The sequence below is a fragment of the Salvelinus alpinus genome, chromosome 6 (genome assembly GCF_045679555.1).
Source record: "Salvelinus alpinus chromosome 6, SLU_Salpinus.1, whole genome shotgun sequence".
Classification (NCBI taxonomy): domain Eukaryota; kingdom Metazoa; phylum Chordata; class Actinopteri; order Salmoniformes; family Salmonidae; genus Salvelinus; species Salvelinus alpinus.
This window is the reverse complement of record NC_092091.1, coordinates 63,270,531-63,296,741: the sequence shown is the minus strand read 5'-3', so window position 1 is coordinate 63,296,741 and position 26,211 is coordinate 63,270,531. Positions and strand designations below refer to the sequence as shown.

At 43.4% G+C, this 26,211-nt stretch overlaps 3 protein-coding genes across 11 annotated transcripts in view; all 3 read right to left on the bottom strand.

Moving 5' to 3' along the window:
- The window catches only part of LOC139577706 (uncharacterized), a 140,613-nt gene extending 115,195 nt beyond the window's left edge, over positions 1-25,418 (bottom strand). For 2 of the 3 annotated variants that reach the window (XM_071404884.1, XM_071404887.1), the window contains exons 1-3: positions 24,805-25,418; positions 24,275-24,405; positions 23,903-24,076 (exon numbers count right to left, since the gene is read on the bottom strand). In XM_071404884.1, coding sequence (XP_071260985.1) covers positions 23,903-24,076; positions 24,275-24,405; positions 24,805-25,087 — 588 coding nt within the window. In that variant the 5' untranslated portion in view covers positions 25,088-25,418. The remainder of the gene's footprint in view (positions 1-23,902; positions 24,077-24,274; positions 24,406-24,804) is intronic. The other variant, XM_071404888.1, reaches the window with a different exon arrangement.
- Positions 2,352-12,899, bottom strand: LOC139577713 (zinc finger protein 582-like). 7 transcript variants are annotated; one of them, XR_011675366.1, is made up of 5 exons: positions 12,413-12,897; positions 5,466-5,596; positions 5,202-5,387; positions 3,262-3,503; positions 2,352-2,994 (listed from the first exon to the last, which is right to left on the bottom strand). XR_011675366.1 is itself a non-coding variant. In XM_071404900.1 (5 exons), exons 1-4 carry the CDS (start codon positions 12,666-12,668, stop codon positions 4,221-4,223), a joined length of 789 nt encoding a protein of 262 aa, XP_071261001.1. In that variant the 5' UTR covers positions 12,669-12,899; the 3' UTR covers positions 3,146-3,503; positions 4,213-4,220. The 7 variants fall into 7 exon arrangements, 4 of the variants coding, with proteins under 4 accessions (XP_071261001.1, XP_071260998.1, XP_071261000.1 ...); XR_011675367.1 differs by having other exon boundaries at positions 2,352-2,872; XR_011675365.1 differs by lacking the exon at positions 12,413-12,897 and adding an exon at positions 7,987-9,150 and having other exon boundaries at positions 2,352-2,872; positions 4,213-5,387.
- Positions 13,038-19,141, bottom strand: LOC139577917 (uncharacterized). The gene is made up of 4 exons (XM_071405041.1): positions 19,106-19,141; positions 18,866-18,977; positions 14,612-18,683; positions 13,038-14,198 (listed from the first exon to the last, which is right to left on the bottom strand). Exons 1-3 carry the CDS (start codon positions 19,139-19,141, stop codon positions 17,827-17,829), a joined length of 1,005 nt encoding a protein of 334 aa, XP_071261142.1. The 3' UTR covers positions 13,038-14,198; positions 14,612-17,826.
- Positions 25,419-26,211: the final 793 nt, after the last annotated feature.

Below are 26,211 nucleotides of genomic sequence, written 5' to 3'. Positions count from 1 at the left end.
ACAAATTCATGTTCCTATGACCAGAGAAAGTTAAATATTCCTCTATATTAAAATAGACACGACGAGCTGCAGGCCTATCACTTTGCCTACCCGGAGCGCAGGGCTTCTGAATCAAGTGCACCTACCACCAAAAGCGCAACACTTAAGAAACAGAGCACAAGCCTTGGACTAGGAATGCATTGAAGATCGACCAAGGACTGTAGACTAAATACAGTGACATACACTGCCCTACATATTTATTTGGACATTGAAGCTAAAACTTTGAATTTGGCTCCAGCATTTTGGATTTGAGATCAAATGTTTCATATAAGGCGATTATGTTGTGCCCAATATAAATGAATGGTAAATAATGTGTTGTATCATTTTGGAGTCACTTTTATTGTAAATAAGAATATAACTTGTTTCTGAACACTGCTACATTAATGTGGATGCTACCATGATTGCGGATAATCATGAACGAATCGTGAAAATTGATGAGTGAGAAAGTCAAAGGCACAAAAATCATACCCCTAAGACATGCTAACCTCTCACCATTACCAATAAGAGAGGAGGTTAGCCATTTCTTTTTGCGGGGGGGGTGTATGATATTTATGCCTCTGTAACCTTCTCACTCTTAAATATCTCCAGTTGGCTGCCTGAAATTGGCAGTTTGGTGAACATTTTTAAGGACACATCTCAAATAGAGCCCTTAATGTCTTATTCAGCCGGCTGTGTCCCACCCGTAGCCTTGTAAAGACGGCCTCCTCTCTTATGTTTCTTCCTGCCGTCCTCCCCGGCTTTCCTCTGTAGCCTACTTGGAATAGATGCCTGCCCTTATTATCTCTAAGCAGTTTCACTGCTCCTGCCATCTCTGCACCACCACTGTCCATATCAGTCCCTTAGCCTCTGCCTTCCTCATGGGGACCTCCACCTCCTCTCTCCTAAGGGCCTGTCTAGCTAGCACATCTACTTCCTCATTCTCTTCCACCCCCACACGGTTTACACAAGCTAAACGAATCTGTACACCCATCTGCCTCACCGGGAATTAATTGGAGTACCTCATATAGCATGTCTTGTCTCCTCCGTAATCTGAAGGACTTCATTCATCAATACTGCACACGAGTCAGAACACACAACAACCCTGTCCGGCTTCATGTCCTCCACCCACTGCAAGGCCAACAGTACTGCCATCAGCTCTCCCGTGTATACAGCCAGTTGGTCTCTGTGATACATCTGCCGATTGCCACCCCACGTTCTTTCACTACAAGTGTGGTGGATACATTACCGTAAATGACCTGAAAAGAATGGCTGGCTAGATCCCATCAGTGGCAAGGACAGAAACCTATATGTTTGAAGGAAGCCAATGAAACCAAGGCCAATTTAAATTCTAAATGATAAACAAGCAGAGACAACATAACAAAAGGACAACAGGTTTGATCACCTATTTTACATTGTTTGGTACATAAAGAAACAGGTACCACATAATGTTGGGGTATATTTGTTATTAATAGAACATCTGCAAAACCAAATTGAGGGAAAATATAGTGTTATACTTCAATGACAGTGTTTCAGTTATGCCAGCACACCAAACAACAAGTCTGTATCATCTGAGAATGTGAAAGGACACAGAAAAAACTCTTACCCCAAGACACTTCACATGATAACTATAATATATCAGCTAAAGAATGGTTCCCAGATATCCCCTGTACATCTCAAGCCACACTGCTACGATTTCTCCCCTTTGTGGACACTTCTATGTCTGGTAAGGTTATTCTGGAAGGAGAAGCTTGCATCCATGATCAAGCCTTCTATGAACCCATTAACCAGGCTTTAGACAAGACCCTGAAGGAGAAGACAGACTTCCTGTTAGACTATCACCAAGGGGTCTCATCATGGATACTGTGGTGTTTGTATCATAGGAACAGGAGGGTCTATCTCTATCAGCCCCAGGCCCTGCTTCATCCCTGCACTGAGACTGTGAAGAGAAGGGTCTTGGCTGCAGACTGAATCCCTGACTGGAGCCTCCGTCTCTCTGATGACCACCAGGACTGAGGTTGTTCAGTCCACCTGTCCACTGGTTGTGTTCTGTGTGGTGGTGGAGTCTCTGTCCCTTGTGGTTCGGTCCTGGTTGTGACTCGGGAAGGAAGAGTGATGGCTCCTGATACAGGGTTCTGATCCGGGGCCAGGGTTTGTGACCAGCCAATTTCAGAAAAGCATAAAGGTTTATATAAGAAACTCTATGTTGTACACAGAAACATGACATGATATTATAAAATGTTAACCACAGTCAAGGCCACCTCTATGACTGTGATTCAAGTACCTAACAATATGCAGCCATTGGAGTTTAATTGTAAAAAAAAAAAAACTCTCGCTTTGATAAGATACACTTTAGAATACTTTGGAAAAGGTTCAACATTACACACATCTTTATGTTCTTATCTCTATCGTTCTTTATCTTAACTTCCTGTCAAGTAAACATGAATTAAGGCACTATCATTTCCTCATTATAAAACACCAGCATCAAACAGGACAAGGTTGTCACTCTTCATCAGTGAAGTATTTTTACAGACACCATCACACCAACCATCACCATATCATCTACTCTGCCTCATCATACTCATTCTTTCCTCAGTTCACCTCATCCAGTTCCCTACTACATCCAAAACCAACAGAATTAACTACAAACTAACTAGTACTACATTACATGTCAAATTACTCTCTATACATGGTTCTTGTGCATTTTCTGCTGATGTATCCTGAGGTAGCTCCTCTCTCCCAAGTGGACATTCAGGTGCATCTTCAGCTGGTCCTGGCGAGAGATACTCTCCTCACACTGGGGGCAGCTGTAGGGTTTTTCCCATGAGTGGACTCTCTGGTGCCCCTGCAGGTGGTGCTGGTGGGTAGTGCTGAGCGATTACTTACACTTTTATGACAGATTAATACCAAATATCAATCTTAGATCATGTATTTTTTGACTAGCAGCAGATCAGGCTTCCCATCCTCCATGTCTACTGACTGTGAGAGATACAGAGTGAGAGGATGTTGGATCAAGAAATCTGATATGAGCATCCTGCTATGGAGCATCTTCTCATTGGGCAGTGAGGGATTGCTATGAGTGCTATGCAAACATGTTAGTTGATTTCATACTATGCAATGTGTACATTGATTTGATTATTTGAAATTCTTTAATCGTTTGATAATTCAAAGACATGGTCCCACACTTACAGATCCACAAAAGCAGAAATTCTTTTTTTTTGCTGAAATACGATGGCCAGAGCTTACCATGATGTTGTACAACGATTTTCATCAATAGGTCCTCATTTTTGTCATTTTTGTCATATTTGGGCTTGAAATAGAAAATCCTCAGTGAGACTGTATGTGGTCCAGTGCTGCTCAGCTGGTTCCTCTGTGGGTTCAGGAGGAGGTGTAGTCTGGTTGTCATCCATGACCATGGTCCCATCAGGGTTCCCCAAACCCTTCTCACAGCCCTCCTCCTTCACCAGTAGCACCTCTGGTCCCTCCTCCTGGAAGAGACAGGTGATACAGATTACACAGACATACACTCTCTCAGGTACGTACACACACACTGATAATAAACACACTTTAAACGTAGTGTTTACCCATCCACACTACATTTGAGTCCTATACTGTAGTTATAGAATGACTTCATTGTTGTTAAACTCATTATGGACATAAATAAGATGTTGTGGGTAAAAATTGTCAAAAGTCATCATCAGACAAACCTGACTAAACTATTTTGACATGTACAGTAGGTGTTTGTTAGTGTGTGGGTATGTGTAGGTATATTTAGTAAGTGTATATTAGTTATAAAGTGCTCTTGGGTGTATGCAGAATAGGGTGAGATCAGATTTGATGTATATTAAAGACAGTTTCAATGAAAGTCTTAGAATGAAAAGTCCCATTTTGTGTTTATTAAACATAAACAAGTGTTAAATACACCATAGTAGTTTAATGGAAGTAATGAAATAGGCATTTGGAAACATCATATAGCCTACACTGTACAAACACAATATGTAACAGACTATTTAGGCCTATACATCACACAATGTCTGGATGCAATATTCTACCCAGGAATATTCAACACCGAAATCTGTTACTCTCATTATTTCAAATTCATCTGTGGATCTTTTCTGCTGACAACAATAAAAATTATTATTTCTCTTTAAGGCAGGATTTGATGTAAACCTCAGAAGCTATGGAGTGGAACGTTACCTTCTATGTTATAGAGTGGAATGGTTTTTCTGCTGGTGTATCCTGAGGTAGCTCCTCTCTGAGAACCTCTTCCTGCAGTGCGTACAGGCGAACGGCCTCTCTCCCGTGTGGACCTTCAGGTGCATCTTCAGCTTGTCCAGGCGGGAGAACCTCTTCTCACACTGTGGGCAGCTGTAGGGTTTCTCCCCTGTGTGGACTCTCTGGTGCCTCTTCAGGTCACCAGACTGGGCAAAGCACATGTGACACTGGTTACAGCTGAAGGGTTTCACCCCTGTGTGGAATCTCTGGTGAATCTCCACCTTTTGAGGACAGCTGAAGCCTTTGCTACAGAACATGCAGAGGAACCGTTTCTCTTTACTACTGTCTGATGTTGCTCCCCCTCCCTGAGCCTGGGCTCTAGCGCTGTCGTTTGAGTTCAATACCTGATCGAAAAGGTTGTGTGAATCGGAAGGTCCCATCGATGTGGACACTGGGTCCCGATCCCTGAGCGTGTGTAAAGGGGAGTGGGTCACGTCATTTGGAATTGTCTCTAAGCTTTCCCTGTAATCTAAGAAGTCTCTGCCTTGTGAGTGTCCGTCACCTAGGTGACTATCCACATTCCATGTGGGAGGAGCGTCACCCTCCACTTTCACAGTCACTTCATCAATGACTATAACCTCCCCTTTCTTATCTAGGCACCCTTCAGAGAACACACTACTACTGTACCGGTTCCAGTCCCCTCTAGACAGATTAGTTTGCGTCTCTAATCCCAAGGATATATTGCCAGGGTCCATCTCTGTAGAGTAAGAACAAGACGGATCCTCAACGGCAGTTTCTAACGCATTACCATCTTCACGGGAATGAACCGTCTTCTGGCTCTGGTGAAATACCGTTAACAGTCTCTCTGGGTCTGATCTGTGGTCAGTTCCTGTGTGTAATAGCCTGTGTGTTTCAGTTAATGTCTTGGTGTCGGTCTCTGACTTGAGGGCGGAGTTCGGCATTCCACTGACCTCCGTGATGCGCGGTCGGATCCTGGACTGGGCAGGGGAGGTGGGGTCCTCCGTGGCTACAGGGGGCGCACCAGATGCTGCTCCAGTCTGGATGTCTCTGCTGTGCCATGGGTCCTCTTCTCCTTCAGACCCCTCCTGCTTGACCAGAGACGATTCTCCAGGACCTGCAGCCTCTGCATCTTCAGACTGACACATGAAGAGAGGAGTTTATTACCGGTACATGAGTTGAATTGGATAACAATGTCAAAGGGAATGCGCTCTTACCTCTATCACGATTACGTGCTGGCTTGAGGTTTCACTCCCCTCATCAACAGTGATTGGTTGGTCATCTCTCCATGTATTGTGTCCCGCTGGCTTCACAAAGCTCCTGTAGCCTCCAGTGAGATGTCCTTCACCTGAGAGTGATTGGGGGAAAAGAGGTGGTTAGGTTAGCTACTGTCAATGCTCAACAATATACACTGCTCAAAAAAATAAAGGGAACACTTAAACAACACAATGTAACTCCAAGTCAATCACACTTCTGTGAAATCAAACTGTCCACTTAGGAAGCAACACTGATTGACAATACATTTCACATGCTGTTGTGCAAATGGAATAGACAAAAGGTGTTTTAGGCAATTAGCAAGACACCCCCAATAAAGGAGTGGTTCTGCAGGTGGTGACCACAGACCACTTCTCAGTTCCTATGCTTCCTGGCTGATGTTTTGGTCACTTTTGAATGCTGGCGGTGCTTTCACTCTAGTGGTAGCATGAGACGGAGTCTACAACCCACACAAGTGGCTCAGGTAGTGCAGCTCATCCAGGATGGCACATCAATGCGAGCTGTGGCAAGAAGGTTTGCTGTGTCTGTCAGCGTAGTGTCCAGAGCATGGAGGCGCTACCAGGAGACAGGCCAGTACATCAGGAGACGTGGAGGAGGCCGTAGGAGGGCAACAACCCAGCAGCAGGACCGCTACCTCCGCCTTTGTGCAAGGAGGAGCACTGCCAGAGCCCTGCAAAATGACCTCCAGCAGGCCACAAATGTGCATGTGTCTGCTCAAACGGTCAGAAACCGACTCCATGAGGGTGGTATGAGGGCCTGACGTCCACAGGTGGGGGTTGTGCTTACAGCCCAACACCGTGCAGGACGTTTGGCATTTGCCAGAGAACACCAAGATTGGCAAATTCGCCACTGGCGCCCTGTGCTCTTCACAGATGAAAGCAGGTTCACACTGAGCACGTGACAGACGTGACAGAGTCTGGAGATGCCGTGGAGAACGTTCTGCTGCCTGCAACATCCTCCAGCATGACCGGTTTGGCGGTGGGTCAGTCATGGTGTGGGGTGGCATTTCTTTGGGGGGCCGCACACCCCTCCATGTGCTCGCCAGAGGTAGCCTGACTGCCATTAGGTACCGAGATGAGATCCTCAGACCCCTTGTGAGACCATATGCTGGTGCGGTTGGCACTGGGTTCCTCCTAATGCAAGACAATGCTAGACCTCATGTGGCTGGAGTGTGTCAGCAGTTCCTGCAAGAGGAAAGCATTGATGCTATGGACTGGCCCGCCCGTTCCCCAGACCTGAATCCAATTGAGCACATCTGGGACATCATGTCTCGCTCCATCCACCAACGCCACGTTGCACCACAGACTGTCCAGGAGTTGGCGGATGCTTTAGTCCAGGTCTTGGAGGAGATCCCTCAGGAGACCATCCGCCACCTCAGCAGGAGCATGCCCAGGCGTTGTAGGGAGGTCATACAGGCACGTGGAGGCCACACACACTACTGAGCCTCATTTTGACTTGTTTTAAGGACATTACATCAAAGTTGGATCAGCCTGTAGTGTGGTTTTCCACTTTAATTTTGAGTGTGACTCCAAATCCAGACCTCCATGGGTTGATAAATTTGATTTCCATTGATCATTTTTGTGTGATTTTGTTGTCAGCACATTCAACTATGTAAAGAAAAAAGTATTTAATAAGAATATTTCATTCATTTAGATCTAGGGTGTGTTATTTTAGTGTTCCCTTTATTTTTTTGAGCAGTGTATTTATTGACTGTCTAGAACTGGCAAGGATGTAAGGTAACACTTCTCATAACTTCCTGGTATACTATTTATTGATTGTATTATTTTCCATGTGTCACACTGTTTTAATTGAGTAAATAATAGGAAATGCAGTAAATCAAGAATCTGGTTAGAATATGATAATGTGTCTTTGCACAAGATAAGAAATCAGGGGAATTATTTCTTACTATCCAAAAACTGACCAAGACTCAATTCTGGTTAACACATTTGAACACATGTGCGGAGGGGAACCGGGCGACATGTCCTCGCGACATCGTGACGTGTTTTATTACACCGTACGTGTGTTTCTAAATTCGATTTGTTCCCGAGTCCTTTCGCCTCCTTTTGAAATAGGCCAAAGGTAATCGAGGAGAGCCGGCGAGGAGATCGAACGTGGACGAAAATGTGCTTGTATGAAATGAGAAGCTGCTTCTCCACAATTTCCATCAGGCAAATGACAGGTAGATCCCAAAATAAATGTGTAATGTGATAAAAACTAATTAAGTTAGCTGCGCAAGACATTTAATTGATAAAAGGATAAGTAGCATATCAATCTTAATGTGTGCATGCTTTTCTCCTCTGAAAGTATAACAGCTGATTCAAAGGGGGTGTGGCAGATTAAGGCAATTTCCATAGGCAGCCACATAGAGAAGTGCGATTAGACAATTCCTAAGACACTTTAGTCCTCACCTTTGGGCACAAAACACCCATTGAGTTATATAAAAATATATAATAAATCACTCACAGGCAAAGATAAACATTTTATATCCACCCAATGTCTGCCAGGTTTTGGGATGACGTCGTCGCTGCTACCTGTGCCCACTGAGTTCTTGTGCGCATCTAACGTTAGTCTGTATAAACCGGATGCAACCCAGATATAGACGGTCCATGAATCGGCGTATGTGAACATGAGTTGATTACCTTAAACTACGGTCAGACATTTTAAATGCAGTCTCCAGTTCTTATTATACGTCAGTGATTGACACGCTCCTCGACCACTTATCGGTTTCCGGATCACGGAAGAGAGACAAAGATTATGGATATTCTGACAAGATACACGTCTCTCCGCCCTAACAATGGGAGTTATTGTCCACAAAGCGGCACGGAGGGCTGTCTAGCTCCCGACTAAACTTTCTTTGGATTGGTGGATACGTCTCATTATTGTAATCCATTTTTGAATATTCGATGAGGGTTGTGGACGTCAACCGCCAATACTCAATGGAGATAGAAGGTACGCTACTAGCCTCATGACAATAATAGCCATCTCGAGACAATTCCGATGTAAAAAAAAAAATAATAATCCCCCAAAGTTGCCGGGATGTCACGTCGTACTTACACTCGTAACAACTTAAGCATTACGAAGCTTCTAATTCGATCAAATAAAGCTCACGTAGAAATTAAGCCATAACATTTTTTGTTGGCAAAATTCAACACTATCACTGACCTCCCTACAAAAACTCCTTGCTTGGTGGGCGAAAATGGTCAAACGCCACCTTCTGGAGGGAGTCAGATTTTCCTCCGAGTTGGGCCTCTCTTCCTCCCTGGGTCTGATGCCAAGCAGTCGCCATATCAAACGGTGATGCAGCCAGTCAAGGTGCTCTCAATTGTGAAGCTGTACTATCTGAGGGCCCATGTCGAATCTTTTCAGTCTCCTGAGGGAGAAGAGGTGTTGTCGTACCTTCTTCACAACTGGGTTGGTGTTTGTGGACCATGCTAATTCCTTAGTGATGTGGACACCGAGTTACTTGATACTCCAACTACAGCCCCGTCAATAAGGACGGGGACGTTCTGAGCCTCGGTTTCCTGTAGTCCACGATCAGGTCCTTTGTCTTGCTGCCGTTGAGGGAGAGGTTTCCAGGTCACTGACCTCATCCCTATAAGCTGTAGTATTGTCACGATACCAACATTTTACAAACGATACCAGGCCAAGTATCGCAAAACCACAGCAGAAATATTCAGTGACCTAGCGTCCTGTTCGCTCCGTCCCCTCCAACGCTTGTTCCTGTTTTTCTAAACGCTATGCACGTGCTTCACAAAAAACCTGTCACTGATATTACCACTTCAGGAATACACACGCATAATGATCTGCATGTCATTGTGGCAGTAAGGGGAAAGCACTGCATGAAACCTTTACTCTTCAGTTGTAACACACTCACTCTGTCTCTCTCCCACAAACACATACTGCTCCCAACTTTAAAAACATTATGCACAAAATAACGTATCGAGCACCAGAAAGATAATCGATTTAAAAATATATATTTTAGGCTTGCATTAGGTCCATATGAATCCTACCTTTGAAGCAGATCTCATGAGTAGCAGACCCTTTTCCTTTCTTCAAATTTGCCTAGACCTACTGTCAAGTTACCAGGTTGTTAGCTAGCTAGGTAACATGACTGAACAATGTTGTTTATCAAACCAGTAATTATCGGCCCAGGCTTAGTTTAACACGGCCCACGACCTGGTTTGTGAAATTACATCAAATGTGCACGAAATCGTGGGTCATATTTCTTTTTTATTACCATTTGAGCTTAGAGATGAGCAGTTTTATTTGCTGTAAATCTGCACACATGCCTGTTGCAAAGCTGTTTTTCTTCTCTGGCACTGCTGCATGACAACGAACTTGCAAAGCCTACCCAGACTGGCCTGTGCACTGGTTATACCAAGGATGAAATGATATACAATGTATCAACTTTGCTCCCTCTACGAGCTGCTCCAATGTATCAAATGTACAAATGTAACAACAGATAACTGATCAGGGACTGCATCACAGCTAAATTATACTTTTTTAAATGATGGAGGAAGAGATGAGCATGAAGAGCGGACGGAGAGAAGCAGGTAAGTGATGGCTAGAATGGGATGCGGTTGGCTGATTACAAGAGACTAGTTGCTAAATTCCTCTTGCCACTACGCTATATCTGACTGGGTAAATAGCTTTTGAGTTAATGTGGACCCAGTGACTCTGACTTGAGCACTTAAAGTGCCAAAGTCCTGGTCCAACTTCAGCCATAGGGACTTGTGACGTGAGCACAGGGGACTCAAGGTTTAGTGACTCTACTACATCACTGGGCGAAACACTACTCTCTCTCGCTCTGCACTTGTCTGTGTCTTTTTGAGCCTGAATTAGGAATTTACATGGCCAGATAATTCTTATATAATCAGGGGTGAAAGTAGATTTAATTTATTCCCGGTATGGATGAGCTTAATCAGAATTAAATATAAAATCCCTATTAATTCAACAGGATCTCTGTGGACCAAGTTGTAAAGATTTGCTATTTAACCTTTAAAATGTATTCCATTTCATTGTGGTTTAAACTCAACCAGTCATGTTTTCTTCTGATCGGTGGAGGCTCATCATGAGGGAAGGTAGGACCTTCCTCCTCAATGAATTTCATTTAAAAAAAGTTAAACCTGAAAAAAGTTATCCTTTTAAGATAAAACTTTTCTAAATATTTTCACATCTTACCAAATAATTGATTATAAAACACTGTTTTGCAATGAAGGTCTACAGTAGCCTCAACAGAACTCTGCAGGGTAGCACCATTAAGTAGCCGGAGGACAGCTAGTTTCCGTCCTCCTCTTGGTACATTGACTTCAATACAAAACCTAGGAAGCTCTTGGTTCTACCCCTTTGCATAGACTTTCACAATAATTATGACAACTTCTGGAGGCAGTCCTCCAACCTATCAGAGCTCTTGCAGCATGAACTGACATGTCCACCCAATCAAAGGATCAGAGAATGAATCTAGTACTGAAAGCATAAGCTACAGCTTGCTAGCACTGCAGTGCATACAATTAGTTGACTCGGAGAGAAAGACAATAGTTGGACAGTTTTGAACAAATTCATTTCTTAAAAAATGGAGAAGCAAGAAAGAGATTTTTTCCCTTCTCACTTTCACTTAGGTAGCTAGTTTTGTCTACTCAAAAACACCCATCTCAAACAGAGTGGGATGCCATGTTAGCTAGCTGGCTATGGCTAGCCAACACTGGTTGGTAAGCTTTTGGTTTTAATTTAATGCCACCGGGGCCCGCTAGTGTAACTGCTAAACTGCTTGCTAACTGTACTGCATGACAATGATGTAGGCTCTGTGTAGCGATTATGATATGAACGTTTGGCTTGTAAAGGTTTTGTCGCCTGGTCACACAGCCTGGGTCACAGACAGCTGATGTGTTGTGCACTAAAGCCCGCAAGCGAAGCATGTAGATGCGAGAAGAAATTAACGAGCAAAGTGATTATGCTGTTTGTATGTGGCTGCTATGAAAGTGAACTGTGTTTGCGTGTGATCAGGGGTGTATTCATTCCGCCGATTCTGTTGAAAAACTTTTCTGAAACGGAAGCAAACAGAACAGGGATAAACATACCAGAATTTGTACAATAGAAACTCTTGTTTGCGACTGTTGGATTACACCTTAGATCAGCTAGATGCAGGCAAGTGTACAAGGCGGTATTGAATGTGTCACTGTCTGTCACCTTGATTTCTCAAATGTTTCTCTCGACCTGTGCACCTACATTGTAAACTTCCATTCTTAGGCTAGGTTGTAGCAACCTCATGATGGGTACAGGGCACATTTGAGTATCGTGTAGTAACCTAAACCTATCAAAGTTACATTGAGCTGGGTGAAAGGAATATGAATGACTGTCACCCAATATGCTGTAAAATAAATAAGGCAATGCGCAACAGTTTGCTGTGTGTATCAAGAATGGTCCACCACCCAAAGGACATCCAGCCAACTTGACAACTGTGGGAAGCATTGGAGTCAACATGGGCCAACATCCCAGGGGAAAGCTTGGCACCTTGAGTCCATGCCCCAACAAATTGAGGCTGTTCTAAGGGCAAACATTTGGAAGGTGTTCCTAATGTTTTGTACACTGTATATGTTTGTCATATTTCTGCTGTTGGGAAGAAAATAAGATGTTGTGCAGAAAAATATGTGTTGGTAGGACAAGGCTATGTATGTGTACATGGAAGTCAGTGATTTATGTTTACTATAGGTTAATGAGGCAATAAAAATGTGATGTGACTAAAATGAAAGGGCATTTAGTTGACAATAACTAGATTAAATCATTCAAACGACAAAAGTGACTTAATTAGATTTTATAAGACTAAATGATATGTTTGTCAAAATGAATAGACCATATCTAACATTAACACTGCTCTGCCTGCAAAATGTACCTCTTGCCATTCCTCTGTATCGGTCGAGGATCTTGACACTACTGGGACTGGCGAGGACGCGCTCCCGTGCCACCTTCATTTCCAGTAGCTGTAGTTTCCTCCGCAATGCCCTGTTTTCTTTCTGGCTTTGAGTTATTTCCAAACGAAACATTGCATAGTCGTCGTCTACGAGTTTACAGATGTCTGCCACGGCTGCATTTGCTAGCACCTCCATGATGGAGGCTATTTGAGTGTGAAAAACCATACAGTTAGCCATTGTTAGCAGTTAAATTTTGTAAGTAACGCTTGCTAGCTATCAACCAAGTCCTGCCTCCAACGCGAATTAAACACTACCTGAGGTAACTAATGTAATGCTGTGCAGTTAAATTAGTCATATTTTAATGTCCATGGTGTTAATAGACGTGTAAATAACAAAAACGCTTTCGTGGAAAATGTTCTTGGTCACTGTTCACTTCCGTTTACACTGAAGTGAAAGGATCTTATGGGTTGGCGTCATAGTGCAAAGGGTGTGGTTAATTGAAAAAGGTATGCGCGCTGTTCTTTGAAATACGGTACTGCTTATTACAAATCTAATTTCCTATTCATGATCACTATCTTTCAAACTCAGACCAGACTTGTTTAGAAATAGAGTAGAAAATAATGACTTTATTACGTCTAAGTAAGCTTATATTCAGTTGTGTTTGAACAGCTCTCTAAAAACAAGTATTTACACAAGCCTGTTTCAAATGACAAGTTAACAAAGGGTTATTGAGGGGTATGTGATTAATTACCATCTTACCCCAAGACACGATAACTATAATATTTTAGCTAAAGAATAGTTCACAGAAATCCACTGCGTACATCTCAAGCCACACTGCTACAATTTCTCCCCATTGTGGACACTCCTATGTCTGATCAGGCTAGTCAGGAAGGCGAAGCTCTTGTAACATAGTTTGCACTTGAAGGGCTTGTCCTTGGTGTGAACGGTTTGATGCGTCTTCACATAGTTTGCATGGGCAAAGCACTTCCCACATGTGGGGCACGCGTACGGCTTGTCTGAGTCAGTTCTACTGCTCAACTTCCCACATTGTGACGCAACGACACCGGGGGTGGTAGAAGCAGGAGCCACCACACTCAGGTGGTTAGACTTTGAGCTCCCTCCTTGACCTCTAGCCATTGTTTGGGTGTTGTTGGGATTGTGTGCTGTGTTATAGGCTAAGTACCTCTCGTGGTGAACACCCATCGTGACCCTGTCTGTATTTGTGGGGTAACCACGAGATGACCCGGGTCTAGCGTTTCTCAGTTTTCTATGAACCCAGTCACTAGACATTAGATGAGACCCTGAAGGAAAAGACTGATTTGTTGATAGACTACCACCAGGGGGGTCTCCCACCACACTCTGTGAAGGCTGAAGCCTAGGGTAACCTGCTCTGTTTATCATGGATACTGTGGTGTTTGTATCAAAGGAACAGGAGGGTCTATCTCCATCAGCCTCAGGTCCTGCTTCATCCCTGCACTGAGACTGTGAAGAGAAGGGTCTGGGCTGCAGACTGGAGCCTCTGTCTCTCTGATGACCACCAGGACTGAGGTTGTTCAGACCACCTGTCCACTGCTTGTGTTCTATATAGTGGTTGTAGTGGAGTCTCTGTCCCTCGCGGTTGGGTCCTGGTTCTGACTCGGAAACGAAGAGTGACGGCTCCTGATCCATGGTCGTGATCCGGCGCCAGGGTTTGTGACCAGCCGCTTCATTTGTCCAGTCTCTCCCGCCAGTAACACTGGATATCAGCAGGTTTTCATGGACTGCAGACTGCAAACAAAGATTGTTCAGAAGAGCATATAAAGGTTTGTAAAATAAACTCTTTGTTGTTCACACAGAAACATGACATATTATTAACCACAGTGAAGCGTAACTAACACTGTGATAAAGGTACCTAACAATATGGAGGTATTGGAGTTAATTATATATATATACACACTACCGGTCAAAAGTTTTAGAACACCTAATCATTCAAGTGTTTTTTTTATTTTTTATATATTTTCTACATTGTAGAATAATAGTGAAGACATCAAAACTATAGAATAACACATATGGAATCATGAAGTAACCAAAAAAGTGTTAAACAAATCAAAATATATTTTATATTTGAGATTCTTCAAATAGCCACCCTTTCCCTTGATGACAGCTTTGCACACTCTTGGCATTCTCTTAACCAGCTTCACCTGGAATGCTTTTCCAACAGTCTTGACGGAGTTCCCACATATGCTGAGCACTTGTTGGCTGCTTTTCCTTCCCTCTGTGGTCCGACTCATCCCAAACCATCTCAATTTGGTTGAGGTCGGGGGATTGTGGAGGCCAGGTCATCTGATGCAGCACTCCATCACTCTCCTTCTTGGGGAGATAGCCCTTACACAGCCTGGAGGTGTGTTGGGTCATTGTCCTGTTGAAAAACAAATGATAGTCCCACTAAGCGCAAACCAGATGGGATGGCATATTGCTGCAGAATGCTGTGGTAGTCATGCTGGTTACGTGTGCCTTGAATTCTAAATAAATCACAGACCGTGTCACCAGCAAACCACCCCCGCACCACCACACCTTCTCCTCCATGCTTTCCAGTGGGAAATACACACGCAGAGATCATCTGTTCACCTACTCTGCGTCTCACAAAGACACGGCGGTTTGAACCAAAATCTCCAATTTGGACTCCAAACCAAAGGACAAATTTCCACCGGTCTAATGTACATTGCTCGTGTTTCTTGGGCCAAGCAAGTCTCGTCTTCTTATTGATGTCCTTTAGTAGTGGTTTCTTTGCAGCAATTCGACCATGAAGGCCTGATTCATACAGTCTCCTCTGAACAGTTGATGTTGAGATGTGTCTGTTACTTGAACTCTGTGAAGCATTTATTTGGGCTGCAATTTCTGAGGCTGGTAACTCTAATTAACTTATCCTATGCAGCAGAGGTAACTCTGGGTCTTCCATTCCTGTGGCGGTCCTCATGGGAGCCAGTTTCATTATAGCGCTTGATGGTTTTTGCGACTGCACTTTTAAAGAAACTTTCAAAGTGTGCAAAGCTGTGGCTATTTGAAGAATTTCAAATCTATAATATATTTTCATTTGTTTAACACTTTTTTGGTTACTACATGATTCCATATGTGTTATTTCATCCATATGGTGTTATACAATGTAGTTAAATAGTAAAAATAAAGAAAAATCCTTGACTGAGTAGGTGTTCTAAAAGTTTTGACCGGTAGTGTATTAAAAAAAGTCCAAACAGTCTCTGCAATGATACAAAATAACCAAGTTAGTTAGCAGAATCAATGTAGTATTTAATTTAAACAAAATGGCATTAGAATAATTTTTATTGTTCAAAACGATACGTGACAAGTAGAATAACTTCTCACTATGGTAACACTTGACCATTTCTGTAAATCTGGTACCCTCGCTTTGATCAAATTAATTTTAGAATACTTAGTTAAAAGTTCAACATTACATTACACAGCTTCATGTCAAGTAAACATGAATTAAGGCACTATCATTTCCTCACTATAAAACACCAGTATCAACCTAAAGGCCCAGTTTCACTCTTCATCAGTGAAGCATTTGTACAGACACCATCACACCAACCATCACCATATCATCTACTCTGTCTCATCATACTCATTCTTTCCTCAGTTCACCTCATCCAGTTCCCTACTGCATCCAATACCAACAGAATGAACTACAAACAAACTAACTAGTACTATATTACACCTCACGACCCACTGGGCACAAACTGGTTAAATCAACGTTGTTTCAACGTCATTTGTCAACGTATTGTGACGTGGAATCTATGTGAAAAATACTTTGCATTTGAAAAAAGGTATAATCTTTTTTATTTTTACCTTTGAAACAACGTCATCTTCAAAGTAATATCCACTTTAAGAAAAAAATAGGCTAGAAATTTGATCTATCTACAAGCTCTGCTTAGCTTTGATATTCGTCATTGACTATTACCAATGTGCTATTGTTAGAATGATTGTTGAGAAATGTCCACTTAATAGGTTCACTGTTGCTATTGAAGTCATTCTAAAGGGTAGGTTTAACAGAGCAAATGAAATGTAACCATACTTCATCAATCATATCGTCAATGATGCTATTTACTGTAGGTCTCTAATATAGCATTTGGAAAGTCATCAATGGCTATTGTTTCAATTCAGCCCAGTTTTAAACTAAAAATAGACAATACATATAGGCCTAGAGTTTTCAAGCTTCGGTTGGTTTCAAATGGAATCTATAAATTCATAATAAATGTTGGATTCACATCAACCAAAAATAAAAGTTTAAGAATAAGATTAAATCAAACTATTTAAAATGCATTATTTGATTTAGATCTATTTACAAAATATATACATATGTTGCCAAATGTTTTATAAAAGAAATAAGGCATGAGAACCCGGGAATTATTGTGTGATAACTCCCTCCTAAGGGCTGTTTCCCCGGCCCTTGGCTTCGTCTTGGGCATAAGAATAGCCCTTAGTCGGGAGTTATCACACGATAATCCCGGGGTTCTCATGCCTTATTGCTGAAACAACATCTAGGTTGCTAAGAGAGATATCCAAATAGTCATCACCAATTTCAAGTTAAGATAGTTGTTTTATGAGATCGCCAGTGTCTCAAGTATGAGGGCAATTGCACCACTATAGTGCACCACTACAGGACAGCCAGCCAATAGTGGCCGCTAGATCTGCACTATCGTCTAGGATTGATGTGCATTCCCAATAATACACTAGTTTCCCCGTGGACCAGCTTGTACATAAAGCATCCTCTATTCCGGCTGCAAAGGCTTCATTTTCCTCCTTAACTAGCTTTAAATGGTCAGCAGCGGGGGGGGGGAAATGAAAAATATGTGTACTGTCGTAATAAAACAACATTTTCCACCACTATTTTCCGACACCTTAGGATGTTGCACACACTTGGCTGAACGCGGTGGGCAACATCTTAAGTTGTCAGACACTCCAAGTCATTTGGTTGTGCTATTAGATCAATCACAGTCATAACACATTAAGTTATTGTATAAATAAACAAAATATCTGACAATGTATTCCTATTTTAACTTTAGTGTGATTTTCAAAGGTTGAAAGAGCAGTGATAACACATAGGTGAAAACTGAACCAAAAATCTGACACAATTTGGTTTGACTTTTAGATGGTTGAAAGCATAGTGATAACATTGGGAATTCAACAAACTTTTAGCAGTCATTTTGAGTGGGTGAAAATAGGTTGGAATCTCATTGATCAACGTATCTACCAAATATTACCCAATTATCCATGCTGAAATGACATGGTGTACCCAATGGGTATACAGTATTCGTGGGCCATGTGCATTTTCTGCTGGTGTATCCTGAGGTAGCTCCTCTGAGAAACATTCCCCGCAGTGTGTACAGGTGAACGGCCTCTCTCAAGTGTGGACCTTCAGGTGCATCTTCAGATCGTGCTGGCGTGAGAACCTCTTCTCACACTGGGGACAGCTGTAGGGTTTCTCCCCTGTGTGGACCCTCTGGTGCCTCTTCAGGTTGGACGATTGGGAGAAACTAGCCCGGCACAGGTGGCAGCCGAATGGTTTCTCCCCTGTGTGCATCCTCTGGTGGATCTCCATCTGTTTGGGGAAACTGAAGGCTTTCCCACAGAATGAACATGGGAAGCGCTTCTCTCTGCCACCGGATCTACTGATAGCGTTACTACTACTGTCATTTGTCAATGGGCTTGTGTAGCCATTTAGTGTTGAGGCACTGGCATTGTCTGAGGTCTGGTTTAACAGGATAGTGTGAGGAGAATGAAGGCCAGGTAGTGTCTGAGTTATCGCAGGGTCCATGTTCCAGTTGATAGATCCTATAGAAGGCAGGCTGAAGGCAGCACCTGTTAGGGGGTTAACCTGAGGCACCATCAGTCTCTCTGAATCACAACTATAGGAGCAGGACGGAGCATTGCTAGCCGAGTCAGTGTCTGTTCTCATACGGACACCTCCCCGTCCCCGCAGACCAAATCTACGCCTCGCTCTGGTCTCAGCCAGTCTGTTGTCATGGAGACTAAGTTCAGTTGTTGTTTTGTGTTCGACTGTTTGTTTCTGGTTGTGGTTAACAGTGTTGTTCCCCAGCCCATAGTTGAGGACGCTGTCCCATCCACTGACCTCAACTATGTCGCCTCTAGTCCCGGCCTGCTCAGTGACATTGTCCCCTGGGCCCTTGGTTGCACCCGTCTGGGTCTGGGAATCCAAGATGGCCACCCAGTCTCCTCTGTTAGCCTCCAGCCAACCACCTGCAGGAAGAGGTTAGAAAATAGACTTTACGAAGAATTATTTTTTCAAGTTCGTACATTATAATGTGTGGTTTTGTATGTAAACATAAGTTCTATTGATTTAAGAAAAAACTATCCAGGCAAATTTCTAATCCCATTAAAGATCTATTACTGTATGTAGGCTATATGTATTTCTCCCCTACCTTGCTCCCCCATCTTTAGTCCACTCAGCAGGTCAATACTCTCTGGTCCATCTTCTATTGTCTCCTCTTTGACCAGCAGCAGATCAGGCTTCCCATCCTCCATGTCTACTGACTGTAAGAGATACAGAGTGAGAGGATGTTGGATCAAGAAATCTGATATGAGCACCCTGCTATGGAGCATCTTCTAATTGGGCAATGAGGGATTGAATACTATACAAACATGTTAGTTAATTTGATTACTTGACACTCTTTAATGGTTTGATCATTCGAAGACATGGTCCACACTTAAGACAAAAATGTATCAAGACCTGGGCCCGTATCTACAAAAGAGTCTGAGTAGGAGTGCTGATCTAGGATATTTCCATATAGTCTTATTCGTTATGATCTAAAAGGCAAAACTGATCCTAGATCAGCACCTCTACTCGGAGAGGCTTAGTGGAATACGGCCTGACCTAATACCATTCAGACAGTAGTTTACAGTTGGCTCACCTCAGTGAGACTGTGTGTGGTCCTGTGCTGCTCAGCTGGTTCCTCTGTGGGTTCAGGAGGAGGTGTAGTCTGGTTGTCCTCCATGACCATGGTCCCCTCAGGGTTCCCCAGACCCTCCTCCTTCACCAGCAGCACCTCTGGACCCTCCTCCTCCTGGAAGAGAGAGGTGATACAGATTACACAGACATACAGACATACACACTCCCTCAGATACATACACACAGATAATAAACACACTTTAATGATGGATGGGCCATACTTGTGAACATTAGAAACAGTTTATATTCAAACAGTTGCTCCGTCACAAAATGTGCATCAGACAATTAAAATCGTCAATTTACTTGCACGTGATAGAACGCTGCATTGTAGCTGGTCCCATCAGATAATCTGGTATACGTTAGCCCTATGCTAACTTCACCAGATGACTGATTATTTTCTGGAACAAAATTCCACATCAGCCTATAAAAAGATCTTAGACTTTATATTCACCAGCAAATGGTATTTCTTAAAATAGGTCAACCCAAGCCACCAGAGGGATATTTTAAACCTACATATTCAAGGTTGCCTTTTGTTCCATTGGTCTAACAAAATGTTGTGTGCCAATATTGCATTGATGCATCCTTGACAAGGCTACTAGCTAGTAGTACTAATGTTAGACAATGTTCAGCAATAAAGATGTAGGAGGATTATACAACATGTAAGTTTATATTCAAAGTCGAAGACTCGTGGTCTTGTCAAATAGTTGTAATTTACCCTTACTGACATCACCAATTGGTGGTGTGATCCACTAAGGCAGTAAGCCCAGAGACGGCAAAGTACGATGGCAGCGAGTTTGAATCCCCCTCGAGGCAAGGATTTCATTTTGAGGAAAAAGTGATCCACTGTGAGCCCTCGACTCAAATAACGCAATGTGAAAAAGTAGATGATTATAAAAATGCATCTAAAACATTGTACATGGAAATGTAGCCTACAATTCTATGTAATATAGCCTATAGTAGTAACAGGCTTTATGTAGCAGTGCCAGTAGCCTGTGTGTCGGTCAGCAAGAGGGACTCCAACAAGAAGCTACTCATAAAATGTTTTGCCTGCACTTCTCTTCACACAAATTAGTGTAGGCCTAATATCTAGCTTCTTACTTTTAGTTGTCTCTATGACTATGGACACCCTGAAAGCACTGAATGGTCTTGTGTTACTACCTTATTAATAGGCCTACGGCGTGCAGTAGGATGCGTTGATCAGTTGATTGACAGGTGTATTGTAGAACAGGGCCGGTCCAAGGCACAAGCGGCATACACCCCATGGCAAAATGTATAGAATTGCAGGAACTTAAAAACTGAAATTCTCTCCCTGCCGTCAAAGGGGGATCATTAAAATGTTTTGCCGTGAGGTGGTGGGCCCCCCCAACTAAATCTCGCTTAGGGCCCCCAAAAGCTAGGACCGTCCCCTGCTTTAGAAGACACACTATGAACTTTCCTCTAGTGTGGATACTCACCAACGTGGGTTTGAGTCCGGACTCGTGATCACATTTTTTTAAATGAACGAATACTGTTACTGCAATACTGCCATCTGTAGGAGGATAATGAGAGTGCTTGACTTTAAAGTCGCTCTTATTGTAATGTTTGTTCACCTCAATCTACCTCAACATTTAGAATTGGCTGATGCAGAACTTGTTCCAGGAAATAATGACTGTCATCTGGTGAGGTTAGCATAGGACTAACGTGCGGCAGGTTATCTGATGGGACCAGTTACAATTTTGTGCTCCCGAGTGGCGCAGTGGTCTAAGGCACTGCATCTCAGTGCTAGAGGAGTCACTACAGACCCTGGTTCAATCCTGGGCTGTATCACAACCGGCCGGGATCGGGAGTACCATAGGGAGGCGCACAATCGGCCCAGCGTCGTCCTGGTTAGGGGAGGGTTTGGCCGGGGTAGGCCATCGTTGTAAAATAAGAATTTGTTCTTAACTGACTTGCCTAGTTAAATAAATCACGTACAAGTAAATCAATTATTTTCATTGGCTAATGTGCAGAAACAGAGTAACTGTTTGCAAGTATGGCCCCGGAGTGTTTACCCATCCCCACTATGTTTGAGTCCTATACTGTAGTTACAGAATGACTTCATTGTTGTTAAACCCATTATGGTGGACATATGATGTTGTGGGTAAAAACAGTCGGCTAAGATAAGTCAAAAGTCATCAAACCTGACTAAACTATTTTAACGTGTACAGTAGGTGTTTGTGTGTGGGTATGTGTAGGTATATTGGTTATAAAGTGCTGTTGGGTGTATGCAGAACAGGGTGAGATCAGATGTGATGTATACTAAAGAGAGTCTCAATGAAAGTCTTAGAATGAAAAGTCACATTGTGTTTATTAAACATAAACAAGTGTTAAATATACCATATGAAAACCACACATACACATGTCTCTCTGCATACCTGGCAGACATCTCAACTTGGATGTCTGCCCACCACCTCAAGCTCCACAAGCCGGAACAGCTCTTCCTTCCAGGGAAGGCCTACCCCGCTCCAAGGTTCATGCTCTACAACATCCGTAGAGTACGACCCTTCCTCACACAAGAAGGGGAGCAGGCCCTAATCCATCCAGTTGTCATCTCCAGTCTAGACTACTGCAACTCTCTGTTGGCTGGGCTCCCTGCTTGTGCCATCAAACCCCTGCAACTTATCTAGAACGCTGCAGTCCGCCTGGTGTTCAACCTTCCTAAATTCTCACAGGTCACCCCACTCCTCGGCCCACTCCACTGGCTTCAAGTCAAAGTTCGCATCCACTACAAGACCATAACGGTTGCCTACAGAGCAGCAAGGGGAACTTCCCTCCCTACCTTCAGGCTATGCTCAAATCCTACACCCCAACCCGAGCACTCCATTCTGCAACCTCTGTTCTCTTCACCATCCCACCCCTACAAGGGATCAGCTCCCGCTCAGTCCAGTCAAAACTCTTTCTGTCCTGACACCCCAATGATGGAACCAGCTTGCCCCTGAAGCTAGGACAGCAGAGTCCCTGACAAAAAAATAAGGCTTCTTCCTACTAGCACTGACTTTATTTAGGGAAAATGTACTTGCTACGACTGTGTTGTGGTTGTTTAACCCAGCTTTTTTTAAATGAATGTATTAACTGTAATTCACTCTGGACAAGAGTGCCTGCTAAATTACTAAAATGTAATGTCTCAATCTGTATGAACATAGCCTACACAAACGCAATATGAAACAGACTTTTTAGGCATATATATCTAGCTATATCTCACACGTCTGGATGCAATGTTCTACCCAGGAATATTCCAACACTGAAAAATGTTAGTTTTACTATTCTAAATGCATCTGTGGATATTTCCTACTGACATTGAAAATGTATCTTTCTCTTTAATGCAGGATTTGATCTAAACTTCAGAAGCTATTGAGTGGAATGGTTACTTTCCATGTTATAGAGTGGAATGTTTTTTCTGCTGGTGTATCCTGAGGTAGCTCCTCTCTGAGAACCTCTTCCCGCAGTGAGTACAGGCGAACAGCCTTTTTCCCATGTGGACCTTCAGATGCACCTTTAGCTGGTTCTAGTGGGTGAACCTTTTCTGACACTGAGGGTAGCTTTAGGGTTTTCCCGTGTGGACCCTCTGGTGCCTCTTAAGGCTGGACGAGTGGGAGAAGCGCATCTGACACTGAGTACAGCTGAAGGGTTTCTCTCCTGTGTGAACCCTCTGGTGCCTCTTCAAGTCACCAGCCTGGGTGAAGCGCATGTGACACTGGGTACAGCTGAAGGGTTTCTCCCCTGTGTGGACCCTCTGGTGGATCTCCACCTTCTGGATGCAGCTGAAGCCTTTGTTACAGAACATGCAGAGGAACCGTTTCTCTTTACTATTACCTGATGTAGCTCCCCCTCCCTGAGCCTCGGCTCTAGCCCTGTCGTTTAAGTTCAATACCTGATCGAAAAGGACACGGCCGTGTGAATTGGAAGGCCCCATTGACGTGGATACTAGGTCTCGATCCCTGAGCGTGTGTAAAGGGGAGTGGGTCGTGACATTTAGATTTGTCTCTAAGCTTCCCCTGTAGTCTAAGAAATCTCTGCCTTCTGAGTGTCCTTCTCCTAAGTGAGTCTCATCCACATTACATGTGGGAGGAGCGTCACCCTCCACTTTCACAGTCACCTCATCTACCACTATAACCTCCCCTTTCTTATCTAGGCACCCTTCAGAGTACACACTACTACTGTAATGGTTCCAGTCCTCTCTGGACAGATCAGCCTGTCTCTCTAAACTCAAGGATATGTTGCCAGGGTCCATTTCTGTAGCGTAAGAACAAGACAGCTCACTGCAAGCCTCTAACACGTCACCTGAATCTCGATGGGAATTAACTTGAACCGCCCTCGAGCTCAGGTTATCGTAAAGTAAATACTCTGAGCCAGGAGCAGGAGGACAGCCCAGTCTCCTCAGCCCCTCTGGTTCTGACCTGTGGTCAGATCCTGTGTGTAAAAGCCTTTGTGTTACAGTTAAAGTCTTTGTGTCTGGCTCTGACTTGAGGACGGCGTTCGGCGATCCACTGACCTCCGTGATGCTGCGTTGGGCCCTGGGCTGTGGTGCGGTGAGGTCCTCTGTGGCTACAGGGGATGCCACTCCAGCCGCTTCTCCAGTCTGGATGTCTCTGCTGTGCTGTGGGTCCTCCTCTCCTTCAGACCTCTCCAGCTTGACCCCAGGACCTGCAACCTCTGCATCTGCAGACTGACACAAGAAGAGAGGTTATTACCGGTAAATGAGTTTAATTGGATAACAATATCTCAGGGAAGTTTCACAAGCTCCGATATGTTTGATATATAAGGATGTACATGTAAGCAAATTAATAGCCGAGGGGAGTCTTTCTGAAAGAAACGGGCCACATTTGATGTACTGCAATTTCTAATGTTACACTATAACACTAACCTCTATCACAATAACATGCTGGTTTGAGGTTCCACTCCCCTCATCAAAAGTGATTGGTTGGTCATCTCTACACGCATTATGTCCCGCTGGCTTCACAAAGCTCCTGTGGCCTCGAGTGAGATGTCCTTCACCTGAGAGAGTGATTGGGGGAAATGTGTGGTTAAATGAGGTACTGACAATGGTCAATGCTATATTGTACACTATTGAAACTGTCTAGGATGTAAGGGATAACTTTTTATAACTTTTTGATATACTATTTATTGTTCCATGCATCATATTATTTTAATTGAGTTTGACAACAGGACATTCATTAAATCAAGAATCTGGTAAGAATATGATATTTTGTCTTTGTGCAAGAAGCCTGGTCAAATAAACAATTTTTTTTCAAGATGGCTAAGTATTGGTAATCAGGGTAAGTATTTCATACTATCCAAACACTGACCAAGATCCAATTCTGGGTCACACATCTGAACACATGCGCAGAGAGGAACCGGGCGGCAGCCTCGGCCTTCTGCAACATCAAAATGTACCTCTTGCCATTCCTCTGTATCGGTCGAGGATCTTGACACTACTGGGACGACTAGCGAGCACGCGCTCTCGCGCTGTCTTCTCTGCGCGCTCCCGTGACACCTTCAGTTCTTGTAGCTGTAGTTTCCTCCGCAATCCCCTGTTTTCTTTCTGGCTTTGAGTTATTTCCAAACGAACCACTGCATAGTCGTCGTCTACGAGTTTACAGATCTCTGCCACGGCTGCATTCGCTAGCACCTCCATGATGGAGGCTATTTGAGTGTGAAAAATCATACAGTTAGCCATTGTTAGCTAACATTAGCAGCTAGCTAGCTAGATAACATCTATCGTCCTGTCTACAACGCGAATTAAAGACTACCTGGGGGTAAGTAAGTGAGGCTATGCAATCAAATGATTCATATCGAGTTCCATGGTGTTAGTAAACGTCTAAATAACAATAAAAACGCTACCGTAAGAAATTGTTCTTGGTCAACGTTAACTTCCGTTTACACTGACGAAAAATGGTTTTATTCTTCTACTCTGGTTTAATGGCGTCCGCAACAATTTTATGTGCATGTCGCCACCTACTGTATGGGTGGATAAGTCAAACGATCAAAAATAAAATTCAACTGTTCAAAATCAACCTGCTTTTCTGTTCAAATCAAACATTCGAATCAGGAAAGAGCCTCGAAGGTCGTGCCATCTTCCAACGACAGTATCCTTGCCGTGCTTCTGCCTTGAAATATTGATGCCCCTAATACTTATCAGCCAGAGACACAATGATTTCTTGGACACTTGAACAGTACAATGAATAACTGTGGCAATAAGCGTTAACAAAATCCACCTTCACAATGACTGTATCCAGATCTCTTGACTGAGGAACGTTTACAACGGGCTGTTGGGCATCCACCGCCATTTCTTCAGCGCTGTGGCCACTTGCCCCTTAGACTCTCTCCCCAGCTCCACAGGAGATCTGCTGGACAGCCCTGATCCTTGACACCTCAACCTCTTTCACCCTAACAGGGCACTCAGGGAAGTTGGGAATTTGATGCTCACCACAGTTGCAACATTTTACATTCAGACTCAATAACATACACCTCCCGGTTTTACACGAACGTTCTCATGGCATATCTTTTATTTATCCTAGGGGACTAAACTCCACGGTGAAGTTTGTTTCTGATGAACAGTGGTGTAAAGTACTTAAGTAGTTTTTTGGGTGGTATCTGTACTTCACTATTTATATTTTTGACAACTTGTCCTTCACTACATTCCTAAAGAAAATAATGTACTTTCTACTCCATTGATTTTCCGTGACAGTCGAAAGTACTCAGTACTCGTTACATTTTGAATGGCTAGCATGACAGGAAAATAGTCAAATTCATGCACTTATCAAGAGAACATCCCCGGTCATCCCTATTGCCTCTGATCTG